This window comes from Paramormyrops kingsleyae, chromosome 8 (assembly GCF_048594095.1).
Source record: "Paramormyrops kingsleyae isolate MSU_618 chromosome 8, PKINGS_0.4, whole genome shotgun sequence".
Classification (NCBI taxonomy): domain Eukaryota; kingdom Metazoa; phylum Chordata; class Actinopteri; order Osteoglossiformes; family Mormyridae; genus Paramormyrops; species Paramormyrops kingsleyae.
In genome coordinates, this window is record NC_132804.1 from 16807787 (window position 1) to 16833981 (window position 26195).

The 26195-nt window shown below is 45.3% G+C and overlaps 2 protein-coding genes across 6 annotated transcripts in view; one reads left to right on the forward strand and one right to left on the reverse strand.

Annotated features, from left to right (window-relative positions):
* Positions 1–1010: 1010 nt before the first annotated feature.
* LOC111854961 (transcription factor Sp5-like) lies at positions 1011–3926 on the forward strand. Of its 2 annotated transcripts, none has more exons than XM_023833513.2 (2): positions 1011–1531; positions 2090–3926. In XM_023833513.2, the coding sequence occupies exons 1-2, from the start codon at positions 1478–1480 to the stop codon at positions 3140–3142; spliced, it is 1107 nt and encodes a 368-aa protein (XP_023689281.2). In that variant the 5' UTR covers positions 1011–1477; the 3' UTR covers positions 3143–3926. The 2 variants fall into 2 exon arrangements, with proteins under 2 accessions (XP_023689281.2, XP_023689272.2); XM_023833504.2 differs by having other exon boundaries at positions 1011–1236.
* A 2539-nt stretch (positions 3927–6465) lies between these two features.
* The window catches only part of arhgef25b (Rho guanine nucleotide exchange factor (GEF) 25b), a 37262-nt gene continuing 17532 nt past the window's right edge, over positions 6466–26195 (reverse strand). Inside the window, exons 2-16 of one of the 4 annotated variants that reach the window (XM_023832627.2) lie at positions 23479–23762; positions 22862–22972; positions 17852–17976; positions 16877–16943; positions 16623–16726; positions 16448–16517; positions 14626–14715; positions 14086–14178; positions 13518–13568; positions 12210–12287; positions 11792–11983; positions 10999–11179; positions 10059–10276; positions 9350–9508; positions 6466–8141 (exon numbers count right to left, since the gene is read on the reverse strand). In XM_023832627.2, coding sequence (XP_023688395.2) covers positions 8025–8141; positions 9350–9508; positions 10059–10276; positions 10999–11179; positions 11792–11983; positions 12210–12287; positions 13518–13568; positions 14086–14178; positions 14626–14715; positions 16448–16517; positions 16623–16726; positions 16877–16943; positions 17852–17976; positions 22862–22972; positions 23479–23762 — 1940 coding nt within the window. In that variant the 3' untranslated portion in view covers positions 6466–8024. The other 3 variants (XM_023832645.2, XM_023832636.2, XM_023832618.2) reach the window with 3 other exon arrangements.

The following is a 26195-nucleotide window of genomic DNA, read 5'->3' on the forward strand; positions in this document are numbered from 1 at the left end:
CGAACAAGTCTGAAAAAATGGTTTAGTCTTGTTATGGCAATATAAATAAGGCATGAGAACTCACTTAATTATTTCATACGGACTAACTTTTTAAAGACTAATTAAATTATTAAAAACATACTAATTTGGACGGTATGTTGGATTTTTAGCCAGCATTCTATGGAAACGGAACTGCTCATTTTCTTTCAATTTACATTTATATTTGAAACGGACAAATGGGTTTATTTATATTATTCAAATTAATCAATTATCTGATTATCACAAATACGAGGAGACCCCGTCCTGGGCGTCCCCTAACTGCTAGGACAGGTGCCAGGCTCACTGCGACCTTGTACTGCGTCAGTAGCTGGAAGACGGATGGATGGATGGAGGCTTTGATGCGTGAGAGAGCGAAGAAAACCGGAAAGTGTATCAGCGGGAATATCAATTTAATTGCAGTGTAGTTTCAAGTGTTTTATTTTTCAATTTTACTTATTTATCGATCTATTTATTTATTTACTTTTGCTGTAATGTCACTTCACTTTATGTTCAGATTTATTTATTTTTGTTTATTTAATTGTCTATTTTTTTAAAAAGCATTTTCAGGCGACGTTGTAATACTGAGAAATATTGCACCCCTTTGTCATTTAACTGCTTTACATATTGGGCTCGCCAGTATCCAGGACTTTGTATTTGTTCGTACACTGAACATTTATTGGGAATTAAAATAATAATTATTTTGATTAAAATAACAGATAAGCGTTAAATGTTATGATATTAATAGAGTTGGATGGATGTCTTAAAAATCCAGGCTAATAAACATGTTCCAGGTTTTGTTTTGCATATGTCGTGAGAAAACATGACAGAAACAACAAACGTCTTAATATCTTAATTATTAGTAATTTAATAATTCCTTGGGACAGACTCAACTCAATTCAGATTTTTATTGTAGAATTTACATGGGTCACTCTTAAATTTGAACCTTTTGTTGAATCTTTGACGTTCAAAAATAAACAAAAAATGCTATATAAAAGACTGTTGTTCTATCAGAAACGTGTCTTTACTCACTGCGACTTCCTCCTCCTCTTCTGCAAGCCCCGCCATCACCGCCCCCCTCCCCTGTCCCTTAGCACATACATAAGGGACTCGGTGGAGAGGGTCTCTTCACTGTACAGAGGATGCAATCAGTGCTCCTTTGAAATGGTCCCAAGGACTTATGGCGATTGGCTCTGCCCTGCACTTCAAAAGACTCGTCAGGTATATGAAAGCCACCGCTGGCCGTCAGAGGAGCGGGGAAGTTCGCACGAGTGCAAATAACAGATCTGGGTGAGGAGGAGAGAAAGTGTGAAACGACGAGCTTTAAGTCCGGATTTCACAAACGGGATTACCCTGCTGTGCTTGTTAAACCTGGTCTCCTGTAACGTGCGCTTCTCCTGGAGCGTCGCCGCTCAGATGACCGCGCTGTCCGCGCCCAGCGAGCGGGGGTCCGAGCACACACATGGCTGCGCTTACTTTGTCCGCTACTGATCATTTTCTGCACTCATTTTTACAGGTTTGTAGATTGTTTTATTGTTTCCTCTTTAGACTTGGCAGGTAAAAACTAGTACTTGGTGACAGTAACAGATGTACTCGTATGGCGTATGAAAATAATAATAAATAAACAGTAACACTGCGTCAGGAACTTGAGGAAGAAGTGAACGAGTTAAGCACCTTTCCACAAACGTAATCTTTTTCTTATAAAGTTCCGTACAAATAATTCTCAGAGTAACATCATGATACACGGTGCAGCCTTTTTAACGGTATTAAGTGTTATTTCTGTTGCACTTGTAGCTGTTGCATTCCATGTTTCTGCAAACCATATGATGTTGACGATGCACATGCCACGTGCTTCAGTAGATACGGGACTAACACTGTGACTCAGCGACTGTTAGTTTAAGCCTCTTTGCTCCCGCTGCACTTAAGTTGTTATTCACAGTGTAAAAAAAACAGCTGATTATGCCTCATAATATCTAATAGGATGATACATTATTTCTCTCTATGAAGAACTGTGACATTAGGCTGCATAGTAAAAGGTAACTGATTAACTTTTACTTTTGTGGTCCTTGCATAGGACCGCACGCCCAGCTCCTCCCCAGACGGTGGATCCCACGCCATTTCCTTCTTGCCCTCGACACGGGGTCAGGCGCGGCAGGCAGGCAGCAGCGTGGGGCTGGAGGGACCCCGGGTTCCCTATGAAGGGGGGGTTGGCTCCACACCTGGGATGTTCCAGCTGTGGAGTAATGAGGTGGCGACGAGCCCAGGCCTGGGCAGCCACCAGATGACCCTGACGGTGCCGAAGTTTCCAGGGCATGTACAGTCCGGCCTGGGAACTCACTCTCACCACCACCACCACGAACTGCCCCTCACCCCTCCTGCTGAGACCCCAGCCTCCTACCCCTTTGATCTCTCCCCCGTCAAAGTCCTGTCTTCTCAAGTGCAGCCTAACAGCTCTTACTACCACCAGCATAGCAGCGTCGGCCAGAATTTCCCCAGTCTACTCCAAAGCTCCTCCAATAGGCACCACCTTCCAGGAAGCCACATGGAGGACAGGCAGCAGTGGTGGAGCATCCCCCAGACCAACAGCAGTCCACCCAGCCACCCCTTTGCCCTGGGAAGACAGCTGGTCCTGGGCCACCAGCCCCAGATTGCAGCCCTCCTTCAGGGCACCTCCAAGGGACTCCTGAGCTCCACGCGCCGCTGCCGGAGATGTAAGTGCCCCAATTGCCAGGCATCCAACAGCGGGCTGGCCAGCCAGACTCCTGAGGAGCTGGGCAGGAAGAGACTGCACGTGTGTCACATCCCTGAATGCGGCAAGGTCTACAAAAAGACATCGCACCTGAAGGCCCATCTGCGCTGGCACGCCGGCGAGCGCCCCTTCATCTGCAACTGGCTCTTCTGCGGCAAGAGCTTCACGCGCTCGGATGAGCTGCAGCGTCACCTGCGCACGCACACTGGCGAGAAGCGCTTTGGCTGCCCGCAGTGCGGCAAGCGCTTCATGAGGAGCGACCACCTGGCCAAGCACGTCAAGACCCACCAGAACAGGAAGGGCAGGGGGGCCGCCGCTCACGCCCCAGGCCAGCAGCACGCCGCGGGGGCCCTGCTCAGGCACATCAAGAAGGAGTGAGGGAGCAGGGGCCAGATCGGGGGGCCACAACACGGGGGCCCTTTCACACCAGACGCGTCAGTGTGCAGGAAACCTGCCCCCGTGTGCCGCGTGCGCGCCCCCCCCCTCGCTTTGCTGTACGCCCACAGCGGAATTCGTTTTGTCTCGACAATCTTTAAATACGCACTTTCACGCTTAAAAGCTGATGGGGAAAAATGGCGTGGCGATGAAAACATTTTCATCAGATTGTATGAACGTGGAGTAACAATCTGTAACACAAGAGATACTGAATTATCGTGGGGAGGCAATGTTATTTATAAAAGTATGTTTGTAAAGGACTGGCATCCGGGCTGGGGTGCCCTCTGCCTTGTATTCTGTTCTGCCGGCGATAAACTCCAGGCCCCCATGTATCCCTGCCCAAGATGAGTGGCTGGAGGTGGACGGATGTTCCTTAAGCTGATAGTGATTCGGAGAAATAAACAGCAAACTGCAGTAAGGTGAATCTGAAATCAATGAATCAGAGAAGCATTGCCGTGCGTTTTACTGCGGATTGTGCTTCCAATATGATCAATGGCCGTTCAGCTTTCACTGGGAGCTTCACACAGTGTAGCAACCTTGTCTTCCCTGTTCCCTAATATTTTGCATATCGCCACATCTGCTTAATTCAAAAAAGCAGATATCACTCAAATAAATCGCAAAGCAGTTTACCTGTAATTCTGCCAAACCAAAAACATTGGAATTCATAGGGAAAAATTATTTCAAAAGTCCTGCATCATTCAATATGCATTGATCAAAGATGCACATCTGAAATTTAAAAAATGTTAAATTAAATACATGGTTTCCCTGTCACCATAAGAACATACGTTTTGCAGGTTATTTTTGTTAAAGAAGAACCCCGGTCAGTTTCCGTGAGAACAAACTTATTTTCTTTATCAGAGAAATATTGTGAAAATAAGGGTTTTCAGAAAGTCGTTTTGTTCCCGCGGCCGTCGTTAGCTTCCCGTCTCGGGCAAATGCAAAAAGTCCTTACTGTTGTACCTCGCTGTCAGTGTACATTTAAGTATGTAACCATGTAATATGAGAAGGCATGTAAAAATGTTCCTTTAATGCAAATAAAAATAGATGGTGTGGTCTGTCTTCCGCTGTGTTCCTGTGACCTGATTGATGCTTGTACACTTTCAAACGGCAAGTTAGGTTACAGAAAACCTCATTATTCTGCAAATGACATCAATATTCCAGTGAACATGCGTCAGGATGGATAAACAGGCAGCTACCTAAAACATAGTTATCCGCTCCTGCTGGATAAAGCATTTAATATAACACAAATACCGTGACTAATTAGAGGTGTTAAACCTCCGTGGAATTATAACAAAACAAAACTATTTCTGCCTATATCTTTCTCAAGATATATTTTTAGAGTGCTAATTCTGAGGCGTTTAATTAGCTAAATTTGACCCTTTTCCCAGCAAACAGCCCTGTTGTGACAGAGGGATGCCAAAGCGTGTGTGTATACCATCTCGTAATTAACCTAATGTCGAATTAGGAAAATAACAGTCTGACATACAAGACGCCATTACTATCATATCAAGCCTTAACATTTCGTGGAAGTTACCTTAATAAATAATATGCATCACTGTTTGGCTGCTTTTGTTTTTTATTTTTTGCACAAATTAACAAACGCCTTTCTGATTAGGCCTACATACAGGCCTTAAGATCCCGTTAAAAATAAATTAAACATTTAAACTGACATTAACCTTTCATTTTGTTAGACTACTAAGCAGGCCTGCATTAACCATTATTCATCTGTTGCTGTAAATAAATCTGTTTTCCTGGTTTATGTGGTATAAACGTCCGCAGTTTTTTTTTTAACATTAAGTCTAGCGGTCATTTGCTAAGTAGGCTACATACGGCGGGAGGTTCTACAATCGTTATCACACTTAATACTCCTGGTTTGCCAGCCTGTATTTGGTACTATAGTGTGTGCCTCTGTAAAAGTGAGCATATTCCTATAACACTACTGGGCAATTAACATTTAACAAAGGAAGTAAAGCAGAAGGGTAAGACTCTAAATTCAAGAATTCAAAATTTTTAAGTTAGATAGCGACGAAGCGCGTTGAGTTTTTCTTTTCTGTTTTCTTTTCCGTTTTCTGTGAAACGACCGACGTTGTTTTGTTTTTTACCTAATTAAAATTAAGTTCTCGGATGGACCACGACCAAGCAAAGAAACAACAAACAAATTTATTTTTGTATAGCGCGTTATCACAACATTCAAAAGCGCTTTACATCAAGGAGGTTGGCCGTATGAACGCGGAGAACTTAAGCACCCTGGTTTGTATTGTCTGATCTAAAGCAATATTTATTTCTGTTTATGTAAAACAATGCCAACCACCACTGGCCGACCGCTCCCGAGCTGCAAAGTCTCGGGAAGCTTTATTTATTTTTGTAGTATCGCACTGAGGACGGGCGGCAGTGGGGTCGGCGATCTGCACCGCTTGGTAGGCTGGCCGCCGTTACATTCCTGCCTGGACAATTTGCACTGGAAATTTACAGACAAATACGGAAATACAATTTATGCAATAAAAGACTAAGTTCCTCCGCCTGGTTAAGATTACGTACAGCGCCTAGTTTATCGTTTTCATTTCACGTCAGTTTGTTTTGATATGTCTTTATTAAAAGGCGGTATTCGGTGGGATCCTGAAGCTGCTGAAACGTCGCAGCTCCGCGCTCCCTCTTAAAACGAGCGCATGTATTTCGTATGAGCCCCAGCACACCGCCCGTCTTACTGTCTTACAGGTATTTAGAAACTAGCCCTGGTTTTCAAGATGCGTCAGTTTTCTTGTGAAAATGCGAAAACGAAAAACTAAGCCGAATCCCTATCATGCTTATTTAAATCTGTGACATTAATGCACGTTTTCAACATCCGACCATAAAAGACCAACATGACTTTGACATTTTAAGTAAATACATTTACAGTTTTGCCCCATAGGAGGCGTTATACACTCAGTTATTACAGGGTATTTTACCAATATAAGCCACCTGAAACTGGTGCCCTTTTGAACATTTGTATACGTGATTTACATTTATGGGATGTTGTATGAGATTTATACTATGTTACATACAGCAGCCAGAAGGGGGCAGCAAACAATTGCAAGAATTATATTGCTGCAGCTATGGCTTGGCAGCGAGAATATCGCTGTCATCACAGATTGCAAGCTACTCATGTTCACAGTCTGACGTTTGATTTTCACAGTTGAAAGGTTTGTAAGGAAATCTGATTCATAATTTCTCACTTTTGCACTTTGTGCAGTATAAACAAAGGAAATCACCCAAAGAATTAGCGAGGATGAGTTTTCAAAAAGGTAAGTTTTATTTAAACATGATACAACGGCAAATGCTCATAGGTCAGGCAGTTTCATCTATCTCCCATCCTCTCCTTCTGTATGTTCACTTCCTGGTATGGTATTTTGTCTTTGATAAGCATGCAAATTAAGAAGGGTGAAATAACCTCAGTGGGGGCGGAGAAGACCTCAGGGTCTGGATCGGTATGGAGAGTCCAGGCCGCTTAGCGAGATAGCTTAGGGCACTCAAGCCTCCCCAAGAGGCCAGGTATGAAACCAGTACCGAAGAATCACACCAGACACATTGCAGGGTGAGCAGCTTTGCCTGCAGTGACGACTCCAGAGGAGTGAATTACACAAGAAGGGCAGGAGTTACCATGGCCAGAATTTCAAGATGTTCTTTGGTTCCCTCGCTGAAGATACAGTAAAACATTCAACTGATTATACCCTGTGCAAAAACCCTTTATATGCCAATGTGTGGCATTTTGAGCAGTGTCACCTGAGCTGCCAAGGCTGCAGATCCCTTTGGGTATTTAAACCTGCAATTCCCCGTCGTTATGGTGATTGTCATGTTTTAAAATGACTGATCAGATCAGTCGATTCCTACCTAGTGGTGGGATCACAGAAACCAATACTGCAAGGCAAACATAGACAGAGGTTAAGAGTGATTTTTTTTTTCCCCGTGAGCTAAACCCAATTGGACCACAGGCACTGATTTGGTATCCATGTGAGAGGTGGTGGGGGCATCAGGCTTCAGCTGACCCAAAGCGGAGTGTCTCTGTAAAAACCATCCATAGGTGGCCTTATAAGGACCGTTCACATCCCGTGACATTTCCACAACCTATGAATACCTTTGTTTTGGAAAAATCAAGAAGTAAAAATAAATCGGCAATAACATTGCCTTCACCCATGTCCTTTAAAAGTACGAGAAGCTCCCATCTGCTAAAGATGTCCGGATTTGACCTGTTTAAAGTCTGGCTTCTCCTTGCCTCTCTGACTGACTGTGAGTTTGCTTGAAGGAGCTAATCCAGTGGCACCTTCTCCTGAATGAAGTACATCTGCTGCATGACGGAAGAAGGTTCCTCCTTGGCAGGGCATTGAAGAGTGAGGTCAGCAAATGCTAAGGATCTCCTGCCTGTTACACATGCATACAAAAAATTTAAAATCTGTCTCCGGGAACGTCCCAGTTTTCAGCATATACCGATCTTAATCTAAATCCTTAATTGTCGACACGACACGGTGCCCATTCTCACTGTGGGAGAGAAATGCTCATTCTTGATGGACATTTCACACCCCTCCCTTCCTTGGTCTGGAACATTATTAAAAAGGGAGAAAAAACAAACACAAGGAAAAAGTCTTAAACATTCTGGGTCGTTTGTAACAGAAGGATGACGAGTAAAAACCGGTAGGAAAGAAGAGATAAGACAAAAAGAGCAACAGCAAAAAGTGATGCAGCCTAACGACCGCATCAGCTATGGCGTGCAGATTAAGACGACGCAGCACCGTCGCGCTCTATGGAGTTTGGTGCTGGGGGGGGGGCAGGAGGAGGTGCAGAGTCTCTGTGCTCACAGTTCATCTTCGTCCAGCTTTGCCAGGCTGCCGAGCCTCTGTACCCCCAGCGGGCCGGGCGAGAAGCACCCTGCCTCACTCGCTATGGCTTTCACATGGTCCTCACTGGCCCTCTGTGTGGGAAGAGGAGGACACAAGGCTGTCAGTTGAGGGAGTGAGCTTTACCAACCTCTGGATGGCCTGTCAGTGGTATGCCAGTTTGGCCTTAGCCTGGCCCCTTATTGGTGCATCCACACGTCTGTTAAGTGCAAACGCTGTTATTCATACAAAGCTGTGGAAAATTTTGGCAAACGCACAGCGTCAGGTTCGTTCGAATCGCAGGTTTTGTTCTTCCCAGCTCTCACATCACAACTCCACGCAAGCTTGTTTTCCCTTTTTGTAATATATTAGGGTTTTGGTCACTGTTAATGATTAACACCATAATTAGTAGTTGTAATGGCTGTCGCTCCGTTCCGCTGTCCTGTAATTAACTTTCAATTGTGATAAAAATTAATTATGCATTGGCTTCCAAGCCAACGCTGCTTTGGTGATAAAGTGTTATGCAGAGTGACTTGATACTGAGTCTGGTTACATATCTGAACTTTGTCTACCATCATTATAAATAATATCAGCTATGCTAATTAATTCGAATCATTTTGAAATTGCTTAGCTGACTCTTTTACCCAAAGTGACATACATTTTGGAGAAAGCCAGGTTTGACAGTCCCTGGTGCATTTGAGGGTTATGGGCTGAGCCCAAGGACATAATGGTAACTTCACTCTGCCAACCCTGGGATTTGAACTGGCAACTTCAGGAGCACAAGCCCAGCAGCCTAATCCCCTGAGCCACATGCTATTCCATAGAAAGCCAAATGGACAAAGATCTGTAAATGAATTATCCCTATTCACATGAATCATTCACACAAATGATTCACAAAGAAACAGCCAGAACTTAACAGGAAATCACAAATCAGGAAATTGATGAAGTCCGTAAGCATCTCCCCCAACGAGGCGACTGACCGCGCTGGCAGAGAGATCTTTGTCAGCCTGCAGTGAGAATTGGCCTGTTATGTCACAGCAATTTTTTTTCTTTCTCTGGAACAGGAGATGTGGCTGTTTTACAGTTGAGGAACAAGTCAAAATGCCTTTTTCTGGTTAACGTACAGTCAGTGGAAAGGAGATCTAAATATGTGTTATATACAGGTGCTGTATATAGTATACGTTGTGTCTGTCAGAGGGATTAAGATCAGAAGATACAGTGGGATTCTGGAAGTTTCGAGGTAACGTGTTTGATGTCAGTGAGCCAGCTGTGCCCAGAAGGGGGCAGTGTGGAGCCTGCATACCTGTGTAGTATGTCCCTTAGGATGGCACAGCCCTTTGGACACAGCTGGGTGGCCCTGGGGTGTGTTGCAGTGACCACAGTGTTGTGTGTGGATATGGATGGGAGCCATGCTCTGGCTGTATGTGCCAGACGCCAAGGGGAGGTGCTGGTCATGCGTGGGCTGGAGACACAAAGAGACGGAGAAGCTGATGGGAAAGTGTCCGACTGTCAGACCCCGATAAATGACCCTGTCCTTCACGGAGCTCATGTCTCAGTATTAATCCTTGCAAATAGTCCTTTTAATGGCAAGCCTCACATGGCAAAAGTGTTGAAATAGACAAAAACATTAAGGAAATAGCAAAATGAATACATGAGAATTTGTCTGGGTTTGTTGGATTTCTATGATTTGGTTCTCTGAAGAGAAACCATGGACCGGGCCAGGCCGATGAACCATCCAGCTGGGTCTGACATGCAGAACTGGACCCCCATCGATTCCCCGTTTCCTGTGGCCTCGGGGCTCCGTGACCCACGGGTGCCGGAGACGAGTTGGACTCTTCATTTGTGGTCCTGTTGTGGTGCAGAAAGGTGCTGCTCCTTCTGGACTGAGTGCTTGTGTGTTCAGCACAATCGGCCTGTGGGACCATTGTGGGTTTCCAGTAGCTGTTGTGAAAGACTTAGCTGGGAACAGGCCACACTTAACATTGTGGGGGGTGGGGCCCTTTGAGGCTTACCTGCTGCCGTGCGACTGCATCTAGGGGCCCCTGGCTGGGCATGTGGAGGGAGGGCAGTGAGCTGTTGTAGGCGTGCAGGTAGGGCAGCTGCTGGCGGTCAAAGGAGGCAGAGGAGTGGGGGCGCAGCGCAAGGTCGGCCGCCGTTGGAGCCTGCATGGCCCGTCCCAGGCTGCTGGACTTTCCCTCACGCCGCTGGTACTCGATGGGTGACTGCAGAGCTGACAGGTCAACGGAGAGATCATTGACATGCTGATCAGATCATTCACGATACTGCAGACCTTACTGCCTGCAACTGGTAAAGTGTTACATGGAATCTCTTTTGTGTACAGAGTTTGACATTCACGGCCTTGGTTGTTCGCAAGTCGGCCACGAGCAATTAAATGGGAATATTTTTGGAGCTTCTCCAATGTGTAAGCCAAAAATAGCTATTGAAATGATACTGACAATGATTTGGATAATAAAGTCATTTAATATATAAATATTAGTGCTAAAAAAGAGAGCTAAACATCATAGCTTGGGTACGCCATGCATCTTAGCAAGTAGCGTCACTCACGCGTTGACAGCTGTCTGTGTGATTTTCTTACCATATCTTAAACTTTTTGGTACCGTTAATTTGGATTTTTTTATAATGAGCCCAAATATGATGCTCAAATTTTCACATGCACAAGGACCTTTCGCGACCCTCGCAAACCTGAAGGGGTGACTAAAGTCAGTCTGACTTCTGTTGGCTCATTTTTGATGGTCTTACTCAGCTGATGCTGCTTTATATGCAAGCAGAAGCTGTTTCAGCCGCTGCAAGAGCTATAGCACATTAACTCCTTTCAGAAGATAAGAATGTGCCAGAAGGGAAGTGCGGGGGGGGGTGTGCTCAGAGGGAATCATTGTTTCAGAACGAAGGATGTGTTCTTTTAAAGCCTGGAGGCTGGAGGGTAGTCGTCACCATTTAAGAAGTTGCGCTGCGTCTCAAGGATCTGGCCGACGTCGAGCACCCAGGCTCTGCAGATATCGGGCGTCAGTGCCTGCAGTGTGAAGCGGACGCCGCTGCCGTTGGTCCCGCGGGATGTCAGCACGAAGCGGCACGTGTCGGCCTCATCACACGCCTCCAGGCCAAGGCAGCTGACCTGGGCGCCGACGAGACAGATGGTATCACCCGCCGACCGCCAACACAAACACGCCCAAAGAGAAGTTTGTTATTGTATCGTGACATCGATGCCACACTCTTATAGGAGACACAAATGTCAATCCACCCATTTTATACACACTTATCCAGTTACAATTACTGTGGTCTGGATTCTCTTTCAGAAGATAGAGATCATGAGGCAGAATATAGCCTGGATGAGAACCTTCCTCACGGACACACAGACACACACACATAGACGAAAGCAAACACCTGAGGACACTTTGGAGCTTCTAGTCCATCTGGTCTTTGTAATGGAGAACAGAAAGAAAAGTGAGGGAGAACAAGCGAACTCAGCACACAAATCCAGGATCATCTTCCCAAGGTGACAACACTACCTGCTGAGTCACTGTATCGCCCAACAGACATATTGATATTGTTTTTCTTAACACACCAGCTGTCAGAGTGGAATGGAAATGGAAAGAACAACAGAGCAAAACACTAAACACCTAGAAATATGGTACATGGAGAGAATCTGGAGGCTTGCCAAAGAAGGTATGTAATGCATATATGCAGTAACGGTGAAAAGCCAGGACTCTGCCAGAGGTCACCACACCTTGATGCTGTATTTGAAGATATATCCTGGCAATGAGAAGCCCTTCTTTCTGTCAATGGGCTCACTGAAGATGACAAGCTGCTCGAACAGGAAAACCCGCCTCTCCCTGGCCCGAGACAGGATGCTGTTGTCCTGCTCGGTCACCATAAATGTGTCCTGCTGGAGCAACTTCCCTTGTGCCGTGATCTTTCCCTGGGACACAGGAAGGCAAATAGGTGTTATCAGTCACTGCAATATGACCTCTGTCACTGGATGCACAATGGATCGTCAGTGAAGCGTGAGTGAACAAATGCCTCTGCAGTCCCTGCATTTATATCACTGTGCTACAGCTGGGACCGGAAGGGAACTCTGGATGATCCGGTGATAAAGTGGAGTTTGTGATTATAAACACATACTTCCAGAATGCGTGGCACCTCACCTCAAACCCCTGGAGCCTTCCCACATTCATCATATCGTTGCAACGTTTGGGGACGAAACACATGACCTCCACTGCCTTCTGCTCAAGAAGAAAAAGAGGTCGTGTGCACTAAACTGCAGGCGTCTCGGTCGAAAGTAATGGCTAAAGAAGTCATGCAAATAAGAGGAGATGTCCGTGAAAATATATCTACGCCAAAGGGTATGATAGAGTAATGACCACACCATGTTAGCGTCAAGTAATAGGTACATTTACAAATCTAGCAGATGCTTTTTCTAAAGCAACGTACAAGTGAGGCAAATGGCACATCAAAAGCATACAGCCACAAAAAAATTACGAGACCACTCTATACATTTTTAAATCCCGGTTTAATCATGATTCTGCTGCCAGAAGGCGTCGCTGAGCAGCAGGTCGCTTCCAGCTTCACAATTTCTAAGACAGCAGTACACAAGAATAAGGTGAAACAGGAGACACTGGGAATGACCCCAAACCAGCCAGGTAGACGGCGGAAGCGACTTTCAAATGCCAAAGATGACCGTTAACCGATCTGAGAATTTCTCATGAATTGGAAGACGACATCGTAACCTTTAAAAGGAATGGGAAACATTAAGTATAGGTGTGAAGTGCACTGCTAGGACAGTTCGTATCAGGCTCCTAGAAGCAGGACTGAAGTCCCATAAAGCAAGGAAGAAGCCCTTCATTAATGAGAAGCAGGGAAGAAGCCCTTCATTAATGAGAAGCAGGGAAGAACCAGGCTGCAGTTTGCAACAAAAAAAATATATAATTCACAGACACACACCCTTAAATTCAGAAATGAGTGAAACCAAAAATTGTGCTGTGGTCTCTTAATTTTTTCCGTGGCTGTACTTGCTGTCAAGGACTCAACTAGGCGTAACTGCAGTTAGGCTGAGCTTCCAAGCAAACGAAGCAAGTACCTAATAAGACTATTCAATGACAAGAAATGCAACACGAAAACATTCACATGAAGAGGCATGAAGGAAACATGAAGAGGCATCAGAGTAGCAGGGGAATTCATAGGACAGATGGGCCTTGAGGTGTTTCTTGAAGGTGGAGAGGGAGTCTGATGACCAGTGATTCGGCAGCTCATTCCACCATCAGAGAACCGCGCGAGAACATGCAGGACATGCAGCACTGGGAAGCAGATATGTCCAATACTGAGAATTTCGAGAAATGGAAGAATGGAATCTACTGACTGGAGCTGCTGTCATATTTGAGGTCATGCTATATTATTTTTCTATTTGCGGCTGCACGAGTGACAGTCTTTCCTATGAATAACTAACAAAATCATACCTCCAACTCAGCAGTGTCCATTCCAGCCTTGGTGTAGTACTTCAAGAAGTCCTGTAGGACCAAACAGCTCATTTTCTGAGGGAAAACCATCTTGGCTTATACAGCAATTAAAATGTTTCTGAAATGGTATTTCTTCACAGAGATATGTAATGGGAAAAAATTGCACATAAATTAATTTCCAGAGAGTGGATACGACCATGGTACAACAACCATGTTCCTCAACTACTATGCATCACAAAAAAATTGAATCCGAATAATTTGCAATCAATCGCTCAATGAATTGTTTATAAAGTCATTGGCCTGTTTGGCTGCTTAAGCTGGATTAGAGTAGTATTTTATTTGATGATCCTTAACTCACTGATTTACATGTCTGTTTGAAGGGGAAAGTCAGGTGACTTTTTTCCCAAAAGTTTAACCAAGCAACGCTACAAGCTGCTTCATCGTATCAAATATGGCCGAACTGGTAGAAGCAGGAATTTTCAGTAACACACAGCTGATGGAGGCAGGCATGTTATGAAAGACCTTCCACCGCTTCCCGCAGTTCCTAGCACTATACTCTGAGCCTGACCTTGAGCAGAAGCTGATACTTCATGATCCTCTGCACTGGCTTGATGAGCAGGTCATTGAGCTGGAGCCGGTGACCCAGCTGCTGTCTGAGTTCCTGTACAAAGCAGGATTCGTGCTGTGATTTTCACACACGATTTCACTCCGCAAGGGCTTCCTGACCAGAGGTTCAGAAAGTACAAATCCAAACCATGATTTTATTTCAATCAACCAGTTGAGAATAAAGAGTCACAGTCATAGAGTACTCAACTGGTTGATTGAAACAAAATCTTTGTTTGTACTCTCTGAACATGAACTTTCCACCTCTGCTGGTGACATCACTCTTCATTTCTCGTGGCACTAATCAATAAAATAATCAATTAGCCAATAAAACTTTGTGGTACATCTGTAGTACCGTGTTGATGGTTACAGATTCATGTCTTTGAGATATTCCGATACAGTATTGACCTTGAGATTGCACTGAACACAACCAAAGCTTTAGACTAAAGTGAACTTCATTAGAATGGCCTTTACCTTTTGATTGTGACTATGGTCATATACTCACTTCAAAGTAGGTATCGATGTATTCAGAGACGATGTGCTCCGATTTGGGCTTGTTCTGACAGTACACCACGTACATGTGTAACCGGCGTTCCTGCAACACGTGAGGACACGGTCAGTGTCTCCTACACAGTTTTGATGGCCATCTAGAGATCGGTCCAGAGTTCTGTAGCACCCTTTTGTTCATAAGCCCTGTTCACCTTGGAGGCTGTGGCCATAAGCACATCCATCATACTTCATCTGAAATCATTAGCGTTATCATTTTATAAGTGGGTTTTGCACACATTCTAGCTCCATAACAGCGACATGGCTTTACATGACTGGCCCTCTGTTCTCTGGTAGAGCCAGTCTGTAATGGAGCTGAGCGTGAGCAAGCGTCCGTTCATGTATAATTTAACCACATTATCCTGAAAGCCACATTAGAAATGAACACAGTCTACCTACACTGTCAGGAAAAGGTACCAATTTGTATCTTTGCTTGTCACTGGGGCTGTACCCTTAAGGGTCTGCCAACTATACCCTAGCTGTAGATAATAGTACTTTTAAGGTATAGAAATGGACTATGAGGAACATATTTGTACCATTGGGGTTCATCTGAGGGGATGTACCTCTCTGTCCATTTCTATACCTTAAATTAGATGAAAAGGTACAATTACCTACAGCTAGGGTACAATTGGCAGACTCTTGAAGGTACAAAGCAAAGGTACAAATTGGTACTCTTTTTTTCTGACAGTGTAGCAATTGCTGGGTGGTGAGGCCTGGAAACAGCCAGACCTTGTTAGGGAAGTGCTTATAGAGGTTCCTCAGTGTTACTCAGATACAGGGACCGTGTGCTTAAACAGGCCTTCTGTAATGGCGCAGATCGTGGAGATGGAGGAATGGGGAACTTTCTTCATGGAAGAATCACAAAACCCACTTTTTGCCTGACTGCCCATGCTGGTTCTAGTTTGCTCAAGGCATCTGACACTCAACATCTGCCTGGTTCCAAGGCTCTAGCCACCTTGCTCCTTTTCAGCCTAGTATCCTTCCACAGGCAGGGCTATCCAGACCATCCATAAGTCTCATTACGTCTCCCTCGCTCAGTCAGCATGGTTAATGTAACTCATGCACATGAGCAGTCAGGGCTGGAACGAGGACAGAGATCATGGTACCCTGGGAGACACGGCCCACTGACCTACCGTGACCTTTTCCAACCATTAGCTGCATAGCAGTGACCTGACTTACCCTCATGTACACAACCAGTCAAAAGGTTTTCTCTGCTGTTATAACTGCTAGAGGAGGTTACTTTGATGAATCAAAGATATGGCATTTTCCTGCTAATAAAGGTACTCAAATGGTGAACACAGTGTAAATTTATAGTATAAATATAGTATAATACAGTATAAATACAACATTGAGTGTATTTTTAGTAAATGTTGAGTAACGTGCAAATGTAGAAAATCTCAGTGTGTGCAAAGACTTTTGACTAGTAGTGTATATCTGTATCCTGAATTCAATGTTCTTCTACCAGCTTCTACCATTAATTGGCCCTCGACATTAGCTTATTATTATAGTATCTGTGACAGCAGAGGGGATCAAAAAGACACCGTCCCTCCTCCACCAAGGGAACCATGCTCCTCGGGGTAATCATGGCCCGGTTTATAATTGTGTTTTTGTTTTCCTCTTCACGCTTCCTGGCCAGTCACGGCACATCTGTATGGCAGACACCCAGAGTGATACTTAAAAAATTAGCTTGTGAGAGTTGGGGGGGGGTACTCAGCAGTAAACCAAGTCAGGTGACCTCTTGGGGGGTGGGCTGTCCCGTGGCGTTCCTCAGCTACACTTACATGCTTGATGAAGAGCTGCGCCAACCTCTCAGGTTCCTCTACACACTTCCCCAGCTCCCCCAGGAAGTAGCTGCATGGAGGGGGGCAGAGCAGAAACCCATTTCTGTCACACACACACACACTGACACAGGCTCACTCAGTCTGACATCAATACCGGAAAGCAATGGATGCTTACTCCTTATGCCAATCGAATATCTGGTGGATGTTCCCAAACACGATCTTGTCCCTTCCCTTCATATCTTCTGGCACTCCCTTGTCATTCATGGTGGCCCTGTAGCCCTTGTGGGGGTCAGAATTTACACAGTGTTACTCCGCCATCCAGGGGTGACTGTGACTCCATGTGTTTCTTACGGCGACTGCCATGTTTAATGCTCAAGCGAGTGGGAGAATGAAACAGATCATCTTAGCGGTGCAGTGTGTGGGATTTACCTCCACAATGAATCCCAGATCAGTCACATAGAGCTTCTCCGTCTCAACAAGCTCTTTCAGTACATAGCTGCAGGGTTGCGGTGACAGAGAGGAGGGCAGCAAACACATTACAATCTGCTGGACACTTTTTTTCTAAGCAACATACAATTGAAAGCATGTGAGTCTCTGGGGCAATGCGGGTTAGGGGCCCTACTCAGAGGCCCAAAGGTGAAATCACTATGACGATCACTGATTTGAATTGGAGAACCTCCAATTACAGGCAAAGTGTTGTAATCTGAGCCAGTCGTCACTGATCTAGCATGAGATACCAGAGTGACTGTAGTGTGGCCTTCTAATTCCCAACATGGGGACAATCAATGGATCCTTGACTTCTATATTGACCTTTGGACCATTGCTTTTGATTGAAATGGACACAGGACAATTTGTTTGAATTTAATGGACACAGGGCCATTTGTTTTGAATGAAATGGACACAGGACTATTTCTTTTGAATGAAATGGCACCGGACTGTTTCTTTTGAATTAAATGGCACCAGAATATTTGTTTTGAATGAAATGGACAAAGGGCTATTTGTTTTGAATGAAATGGACACAGGGCCATTGGTTTTGAATGAAATGGACACGGGACTATTTGTTTTGAATGAAATGGACACGGGACTATTTCTTTTGAATGAAACAGACTCAGGGCCATTTGTGTACTTTCAGGCATGGCCCCTGTAGCTCATGAAGTACAGTACTGCATTTGCAGCCTCTTTCGAAAAAAGCGTCAGATGAAATGCAAGTGTTTCATGTGAAAAGCTCTCCATCCTTTGTTGAATAATAATGATTTTATGATTGCGAATTGGCAAAAGTGGTTTTAAACAGCAAATGAGATAACTGTAATGAAATAAGTGCCAGATTGGATGTGTGTTCCCTGCATCAGCAGACGGATGTGAGAGCAAAGCCCATGTCTGAGGACGGTGAGGAGAAAGGCCTACGTGCTCTTCTCTAAAGCACTCCTCCTCTCTTCCTCACTGTCTGTAGTGGTTGACGATTGGCTGGACGCATCATCCATCATGGCGAAGCTGTCCTCTTCTCTTAACCGATTAGAGGGCAGGTGGTCCTGTTGGAAACAGCAGAAAGCAGTTGATAAATTGTGTTTTCGGCATTCCTGTTTCATATAATAATAATAATAATGACAATATTATTAGTAAATGCTATGTACTTCTGATTTGTGCAAAATATTATCTCTGAAGAACATTTTAATTTTAATATAAATGTGTAATATGTTTTTCCTTTTTGAACACGCTCTTCTCTCCTATGACCTCATCTGAGAGTCCCCCCTTCCTACCTCAGAGGATGTGCCAACACCACACACCATGATCTGGGCAGGGCTGCCTTTGTTGACACGTACCCCCCCCCCCCCCCCCATAATCAGGGTTTGTTCAGAATGCTGACCATAAATCAATGTGTGTCCTTATTACCACCAGGCTGTCACTACTCGTCAGCTGAAGGGAGCTGTTCTCCCATGAACTGTTCTACCAGGAACTGGGAGGAAGCAAAAACATGTATTGTCTGTGGATCCCCGAGGACCGTATTGGGAAACACTGATTTAGCCTCATAGGTAACGCATTATATTAACTGCAACTTCATAATGCTTTTATATTGCATTCATAAAACATTCAGTACACCTTCATAATGTATTCCTTAAGTATTCATAAAACATTCATAAACATCATGCATGTATACCATAACATCCTAACATTCCTTAACAGCTGTAATATACAATAAATAACAAAAATTATATAATAATAACGAACAGTATAATTGTATAATCATGTAATGTTTGTAATTAATGTATAATAAAGGGATGTTAGGATGTTAAGGTGTAGTTGCGTGCTGAATGTTCTATGAATGCTTTATGAAGGTGCACCGAATGTTCTATGAATGCATTATGAAGGTGCACTTAATGTTCTATGAATGCATTATGAAGGTACACTGAATGTTCTATGAATGCATTATGAAGGTGCACTTAATGTTCTATGAATGCATTATGAAGGTGCACTGAATGTTCTATGAATGCATTATGAAGGTGCACTTAATGTAAAGTGTTACCGCCTCATATCCAGACCGGGTTGGTATATTTGCTAACAGCCTGGTATTGTGTACTAGACCTCAGCTGAGCACCACTCTGCCCAGAGCGCGATAGCGGTGCTGTAAGTATGCGGGGATGATCCCGCTCTGCCCAGAGCGCGATAGCGGTGCTGTAAGTATGCGGGGATGATCCCGCTCTGCCCAGAGCGCGATAGCGGTGCTGTAAGTATGCGGGGATGATCCCGCTCTGCCCAGAGCGCGATAGCGGTGCTGTAAGTATGCGGGGATGATCCCGCTCTGCCCAGAGCGCGATAGCGGTGCTGTAAGAGCGCATGAATGATCCCGCTCTGCCCAGAGCGCGATAGCGGTGCTGTAAGTATGCGGGGATGATCCCGCTCTGCCCAGAGCGCGATAGCGGTGCTGTAAGTATGCGGGGATGATCCCGCTCTGCCCAGAGCGCGATAGCGGTGCTGTAAGTATGCGGGAGTGATCCCGCTCTGCCCAGAGCGCGATAGCGGTGCTGTAAGTATGCGGGGATGATCCCGCTCTGCCCAGAGCGCGATAGCGGTGCTGTAAGAGCGCATGAATGATCCCGCTCTGCCCAGAGCGCGATAGCGGTGCTGTAAGTATGCGGGGATGATCCCGCTCTGCCCAGAGCGCGATAGCGGTGCTGTAAGAGCGCATGAATGATCCCGCTCTGCCCAGAGCGCGATAGCGGTGCTGTAAGTATGCGGGAGTGATCCCGCTCTGCCCAGAGCGCGATAGCTGTGCTGTAAGTATGCGGGAGTGATCCCGCTCTGCCCAGAGCGCGATAGCGGTGCTGTAAGTATGCGGGGATGATCCCGCTCTGCTCAGAGCGCGATAGCGGTGCTGTAAGTATGCGGGGATGATCCCGCTCTGCCCAGAGCGCGATAGCTGTGCTGTAAGTATGCGGGGATGATCCCGCTCTGCCCAGAGCGCGATAGCGGTGCTGTAAGTATGCGGGAGTGATCCCGCTCTGCCCAGAGCGCGATAGCGGTGCTGTAAGTATGCGGGAGTGACCGTGGACTTTCCTCATGCAGGGTCTCCTTTGGGCTGCTCTTTCTTTATCTGAGCCGTCATCTTCCTTTCCTGTTACCTTCTGATTTTTCCAGACTGTTTTCCAAGCAGCACCTGTGTTTTGCCGTCTGAAAGTCCTCCATCCCTGTGAGGCCCCCAGTCACCCACATGAGGCCCGTCGGCATTTAACCCCCTAACAGCAGATTTTCATGCTGATTGATTTTGTGTGTTTGTCTTAGACTCATGTTAATTCCAGCCTCTCATCCTCTTTATTAGTCCAACCCGCCATGTTTCCTTCACACTAAGACTCCGCGTTTGAGGTTTCTGGTTTTTTTTTTTAATGAATGACATGGCGAAAGATCAAAGTAAGCTTTTCATAGTGCTGAAAACAAAAACACGGAGACAGAGCCAACGGCCCAAACAGATGAACAGCAAAAGGTGCTCTCTGCCTATCGGCCCGGCGTCGCCACGGCTACGCCTGCCCGCCTTGGTATCGCAGTGACTGTCGATGGATAGAATGCGCACCCCCAGCAGATCTTAATAAGAGGAAGAATCCTGGAAAGAAGCTGCCCGAGAGAATCAGGGGACTGCTGCAGCAGTGTCACGTGACCTGTGCTGTTGCGCAACTGGGACCAACTCCAGACCTAATAATAACCATGACAATAATAATACTGATAATGATATTAATGATGGAGCTGTTTGCTGGTTGAAGGGCGGGGAGCACTGAAGGCGTCTTCCTTTCTGCAGGGCTTTGCACGTACACGCGCGTATCTGGGCCTCCCGCGGCCTCCTGCTTACTCCCAAGCTCCTCAACCTCCCAGGCTGATCGCTTCCAGATGTGCCGTCCCCCAAAGACAAGATTCCTGCTCCTAAATGCATGATTATCGCCACTTTTTATGGTAGCTGTATTTGTTTTTCTGTCCAGGGGCTCTTTTTCACACTTTAGTGTGTCCATGGATGGGGCCTTATAGTAAACAGTCTGGTTAGAACATAAAACTCTCTTCGGTTCTTCTGCACAAGCTACCGTGCTGCGTGTCTGCAGTGAAAGTCAGTGAGGAGCTATAGTGTCCTGCACTCCCCCAGCCCATACCATACGCACCCTCAGGACGGCCCACGGTGAAGCCGTCTGCCTTTTCGTGGTTGAACTCATGTCCAAGTGGAGTTTCTCCTCTTTCTTCCCGATTAATTTTTTTGTTTGAGTCCCTTTTTAAAAATTGTTTTGTGTGTAGGAATGAAGGTGTTCACGTATTCATGATGTTGGGGGTGATGTAGGGGTGGAGGGGTCGCTAAAGGGGAATCTGCCAGCAGCCCAGGGTGATAAAAACGGATTTATCAGGGCAATGGAGTGAGAGAAGCCCTGTAGCCCAAACTGCACACCCTCCTCATGGGAAGTAAATCCAGACCATGACTCTCTCTGAAATGCTACCAGCTCATTCAAAAGAGCTCAGTGCAGAGAGACAGGCACCAGTCTGGGCAGCCTGCACCCCGGGGTCCTCAAAGCGGGGCCAGAATGAAAATGCAGGGCCAGAGATGGGTACTGGTGCTCCCAAATGAAAGAAAGGGACGGGGGCAGAATACCAGGTAAAATATTACCGTGTGCTTTGCTTGATGTTTTCCAGGAAACTCTTCTGACTAGAGAATTAAAGATTACCCGCATTAAAATTCCAGATTATTTCCTACTTTAAGCGCATATGTTCCTGGCGTTGCAATGCTCTGGGGTTTGCCTGCATCTCCTTTGATTCTCTGCATCAGTCCTTCCACAGCATCCCGAAGTCTTAATACTCCAAGTCGTACTGCTAATGTCATGTGACCATTACAGACAGCATGACATCACACATGGTATATGTGTTAAGCCGGGCCTGGGTCTGCTGTCTACTATACATCAGTTACAGCAGTAAATGTAGTAGTGATACCGTAAGGCACTTACAGCATGGAGAGAGATCCTCTAGATAGGAGTCATGATCTTATAATATCACAATATCTCAAAATTAATTTTCAGCCTTAAAGCTAACAAAGGAATGCAAATATATCCCTTAGAACAATACTGGTGGAATCCTTCGGAAATAAATCCTCTTTTATAATGTCTGATCCTGCTGATGATTATCTCTTTATCTACGAATGCGCAAATTGCATTTAAACCCATTTTGACACACTCCCTTGTCACATTGGCACCAAATTACCAACTAGGGCAAGTTTTTATAAATCAGGTTGTAAGAGGGGAATGACTTCTGTCACAGAGACCAGATTATTTTAGCTGACATACAGACAGAACACATCAGGATTGTGGCAAATTTTCATGTTATTATGTAATAGCACCTGCATTTTGTAATAATCTGCCACATTTTGTAATAGATGGCTTGAATGCAATATGTAACAATTTATTTGTATATTTTGTAATAAATTATTACATATTGTGGTGGTTATTACAAAATGGGGGAGTTGTACCTTTTAAGATGAAAATGTAATACTTTGCATTATGTAATAAGCAGCTAAAATGGATGTCTTCATTCACTCTTTGTTGAGTTGTTACATAATGCCTTGTTACACATCCACTGTTTGTCATTGATTAAATGGACGGTGTCAGTCTTTGTTTTCGCTGACTTCTCTGGTAGACCAAGGTTCCCTAGTTCCAGTCTTGGAGGGCCAGTCTGCAGGGAAATCTGCAAACTGTGTTGCAGATTGGCTGTCCAGGATCGAAATTGGGGAACCCTGTATAGAGGGCCTGCAGGGGCACCGCCCCACTGATTCCATATTCACAGTTAGGTGAATAACATTGATTCTGATGACCGCTGAGGTTAGATGGCAGTCCTGTGTGCTCCTTGTGTGCTTGGGAGGTGGGGATGATGGGGCTGGATGGTAGCCGGACCTGGACTCACCTGCACTGATGATGTGGAGCTTCCCACTGGCACTAGCTGGGACAGGTAACCATCACAGAGACGGATCTCCTGTGGGCAGCTTTCGGGATGCAGCGGACCGCTCTTCCATTCCTACACACAAACACATACATAACGGGCCGTCAATAACATTATCCAAGTAGAAATGAATGGTGCCAAGGACATGTGTGCTTGAGGGGATTTCTAAACCAGTGGAAACAAACTGGAAATCGTGTGGCTTCTGAGCCCTGGCCACAGAAGAATGGCATCCCCAGAGCGAAGGGCGCAGATGCTGTCGCACAATCAGACTGCGAGACGGCCCCTCGGCGGCGAGATGTGCTGACTCCACATCCCGCGGTAATGGCTTGAGCACCCATGCACTGCCACTGCGCCTTTTCACTGTGGTTTTTCCTCTGTGCCAGTGTTCCATTAGTTACTCTGCTCCACGTTGAGAGTGCAGTGGAGTAACCCAATTTTTAATTGTTCCATTTTCCACTCTCAGTCGCCGCAACTCCCAGGCTTTTAATTATATTACTGTGCAGCAGAACTTCCTCCAAGCAGATCCCTGTTGTTATAGTAACGAACGGAGGGGCCGTGATGATCATGGGTGTAACTCTTACCAGCTCTTGGTCTGTCACGGGAGGAGCGGCACAGCGCTCCCCACAGTCCTTACAGGGGGGGGCCGGGGCCTTGCTCTCCACTCGGCGGACCTGTCGCTCACCCTTGCCCCCCCCGGCGGAGCTGGAACTCAGCTTACGCACTGGGTTGGTCAGCCATTTCTTGAGGGTGCTGACGGAACGTCGAGATCCGGGAGAGCTGGGGGCGGACCCCCCCGAGGCCTGGGGGGGCAGAGAGGCCACAGAGGTGGAGATGCTGCCCTCGCTACCCGCCACAGAGTATGACTCTGCAGCATAAAAGAAAGAGGAAACGAACAGAGGGAGAGATTTAGGGTTTCTGATGGAGAACAGGGCTGTGGCGAAAGTGCAAGGAGGAAAAGGCTCTGATATGATACTGAAAGCAACAAATGTGCCTTATTTTCAAAATGTCTCAAACATAAAAGTCATTAAATAAGTATAATGTCTGTAGTATCAGTATATTGGTCATTAAATCAAAAGTATCCAAGTATGAATTGGAAGACATTCATAGCTGTTGAAAAGTTTCTCCTGGCTTCCTCACATAAATATCTGCTGTTTGTGTCAGGGAAACCAAGAGCCAACAATTTAACAGAGAAAAATAAAACCCAGCACTGGGCAGCAAGCAGGTCACATAAAGGTTAAGAGCCAACACCTTCATGGGTTTGCGTGGTGGTTCAAGCTTCACCGCTTTCTGAATGTCGAATGTAAATTTCAGCTAGAGAAATTAAGTGTAATAAGCATGGCAAAGCAGAGGAGAGAGAGAGAGGCCTTGATGGAGTTACTCTTACACCCATCAAAGGCCAATTTAAGGGTCAGTAACAGTTAGTTTAGCTGACCTGTGACCTTTGATTACCAGAATGCTGTCACCTAGACCAGTGGCAAATTACAGCAATGTGACTGTAGACCCCACTAATCTCTGCTTAGGATCAATCTCTGCTCTGGTTGGATCAAACTTTCACACAGCCCCTGCCCCCCACCCCCTACTCATCCCTCAAGTTTGCTTGTTGCCTGGATGGGCAGCTACTCAAGCACAAAAAACAGGAAGTAGGTGGACGGGATATCGAAGCCACTCCGCACCCCCCCTTTACTCCTCAGAGAGTCAGACATCTATATTAAGAGAGTAACCATACTGCTCCTGACTTTGGGCTCCTTCTCAAGCCCACATAATAAACCTCTAAATTAAATTATTATGCTTTTTTTAAGACATGGTAATATTTTACATCTGATGTCTAAGGTCCATCCACAAAGTAATTGGACCCTCTGAGTTATTTTCCACTGTTGTTCGTGAGAATAAACTAGTTCGTTAGAAGGTACCACGGCCAAAGTACTACATATTTCTGGAATATATATGTAGAAGCCTTTTGACATTCTGTCAAGCCTCAACTTAACATTTTGAGTTCAACATTAGACATGCAAACATGAAACCACGGGGAACAGAACTCTCCGGGCCAGAGCTGGAATCAGTGAAAGCCACACGGAGTCTGATATGGATGAACAGTATCGAGATCATGAAAGTCAGAAATGTTATGGTAATTAGTTGTCAAAGTGTTGCGATGCTTCAGGGGAAAAGACAATGTCACACGATTGCAGGGCAAACAGTCACGGAAAGTCCTACAGAGTTACTAATGGAGCTTTTCCACTGCCAGACCCAAGACCCAAGCCGTACTCAAGCCATCCTGCAAAGAGACGATTTTCCATTGTAAATTTTGTGAGCCGTATCTGAGCCATGCCCACGCTGAAATGGTTGAAGCAGAGCTGAAAGTGTGACTAAACTGAGGTGGATGCGTCACCACCCTCTGATTTGTTGAAATGCATACCAGTGATCTGCATTAATATGCATGAATTATCTGAAGGGACAAGGGCATTTTCTGTATCTTATTCATCAGTAGTAGTATTGCACACCACAATGTATTGATACAGTCCTGATAACTTGGAACTTGAAAATTTCCAACCTCTTACTTAAAAAGTAGTAGAGAATGGCTGAATAGAATGGATTCATAATTTCCACAAAATAATGTTAATTCTGCTAACATTTGATGCTAACATGACACTGCGATTTTCACAGATGTGCTAGCAGAAATTAACATGTAGTAAATCATGATGTACACCGTGTGAACAGTAAATAAGCATCTGTTTGGTTTTACGTAATTGTCACTCTCAAATCCCGGCAACGCCTTTATCGAACCGACCATTCTGCAGTGGAAAACCAAAGTAAGCTGGAACCACGCTGTAACTAGTGTCTCTTCGGGCTCCGGGTCGAGTACGGCCTGGATCCTGTATGTCAGTGGAAAAGGAGAGCAAGGGACTTTCAGCACCTATGTGTGCTAAACCACATGCAGTTCTTTAGGTTCAGCTCTCAATGCCCTAAGGACGAATTTCCATCCATCTAGTCATGAGGGGAGTTCAGTGTATGAATGTCTGATGAGTACAGCGTACTGATAATAGGCTGAGAATTTGTTCTTAGAGCAGAGCTCTACACCCCAAAAATACTTTCCAAAGTTTATAATAAGCTTTTCTAGTTTCTAAAGTACTTGTGCATGTTTTTGATATGTTAGTTATGCAGAATTTCTTTACTTGCACATTTCTCATCTCAAAAGCATTAAATAAACATTTGGAGGAGAAGTAGCTTTACTAAGTCAGAGGCAGCTCCTCATTTTTCAGCATGTGTGTCAGGATAAATGTTCAGGCCGCTGTGTTCTGGA

Coding starts and splice junctions, on each gene's coding strand:
- LOC111854961 (XM_023833504.2), top strand. CDS start 1,180: ATGGTCCCAAGGACTTATGGCGATTGGCTCTGCCCTGCACTTCAAAAG. Junction 1,237..2,089: donor CACTTCAAAAGACTCGTCAG/GTATATGAAAGC, acceptor GTCCTTGCATAG/GACCGCACGCCCAGCTCCTC.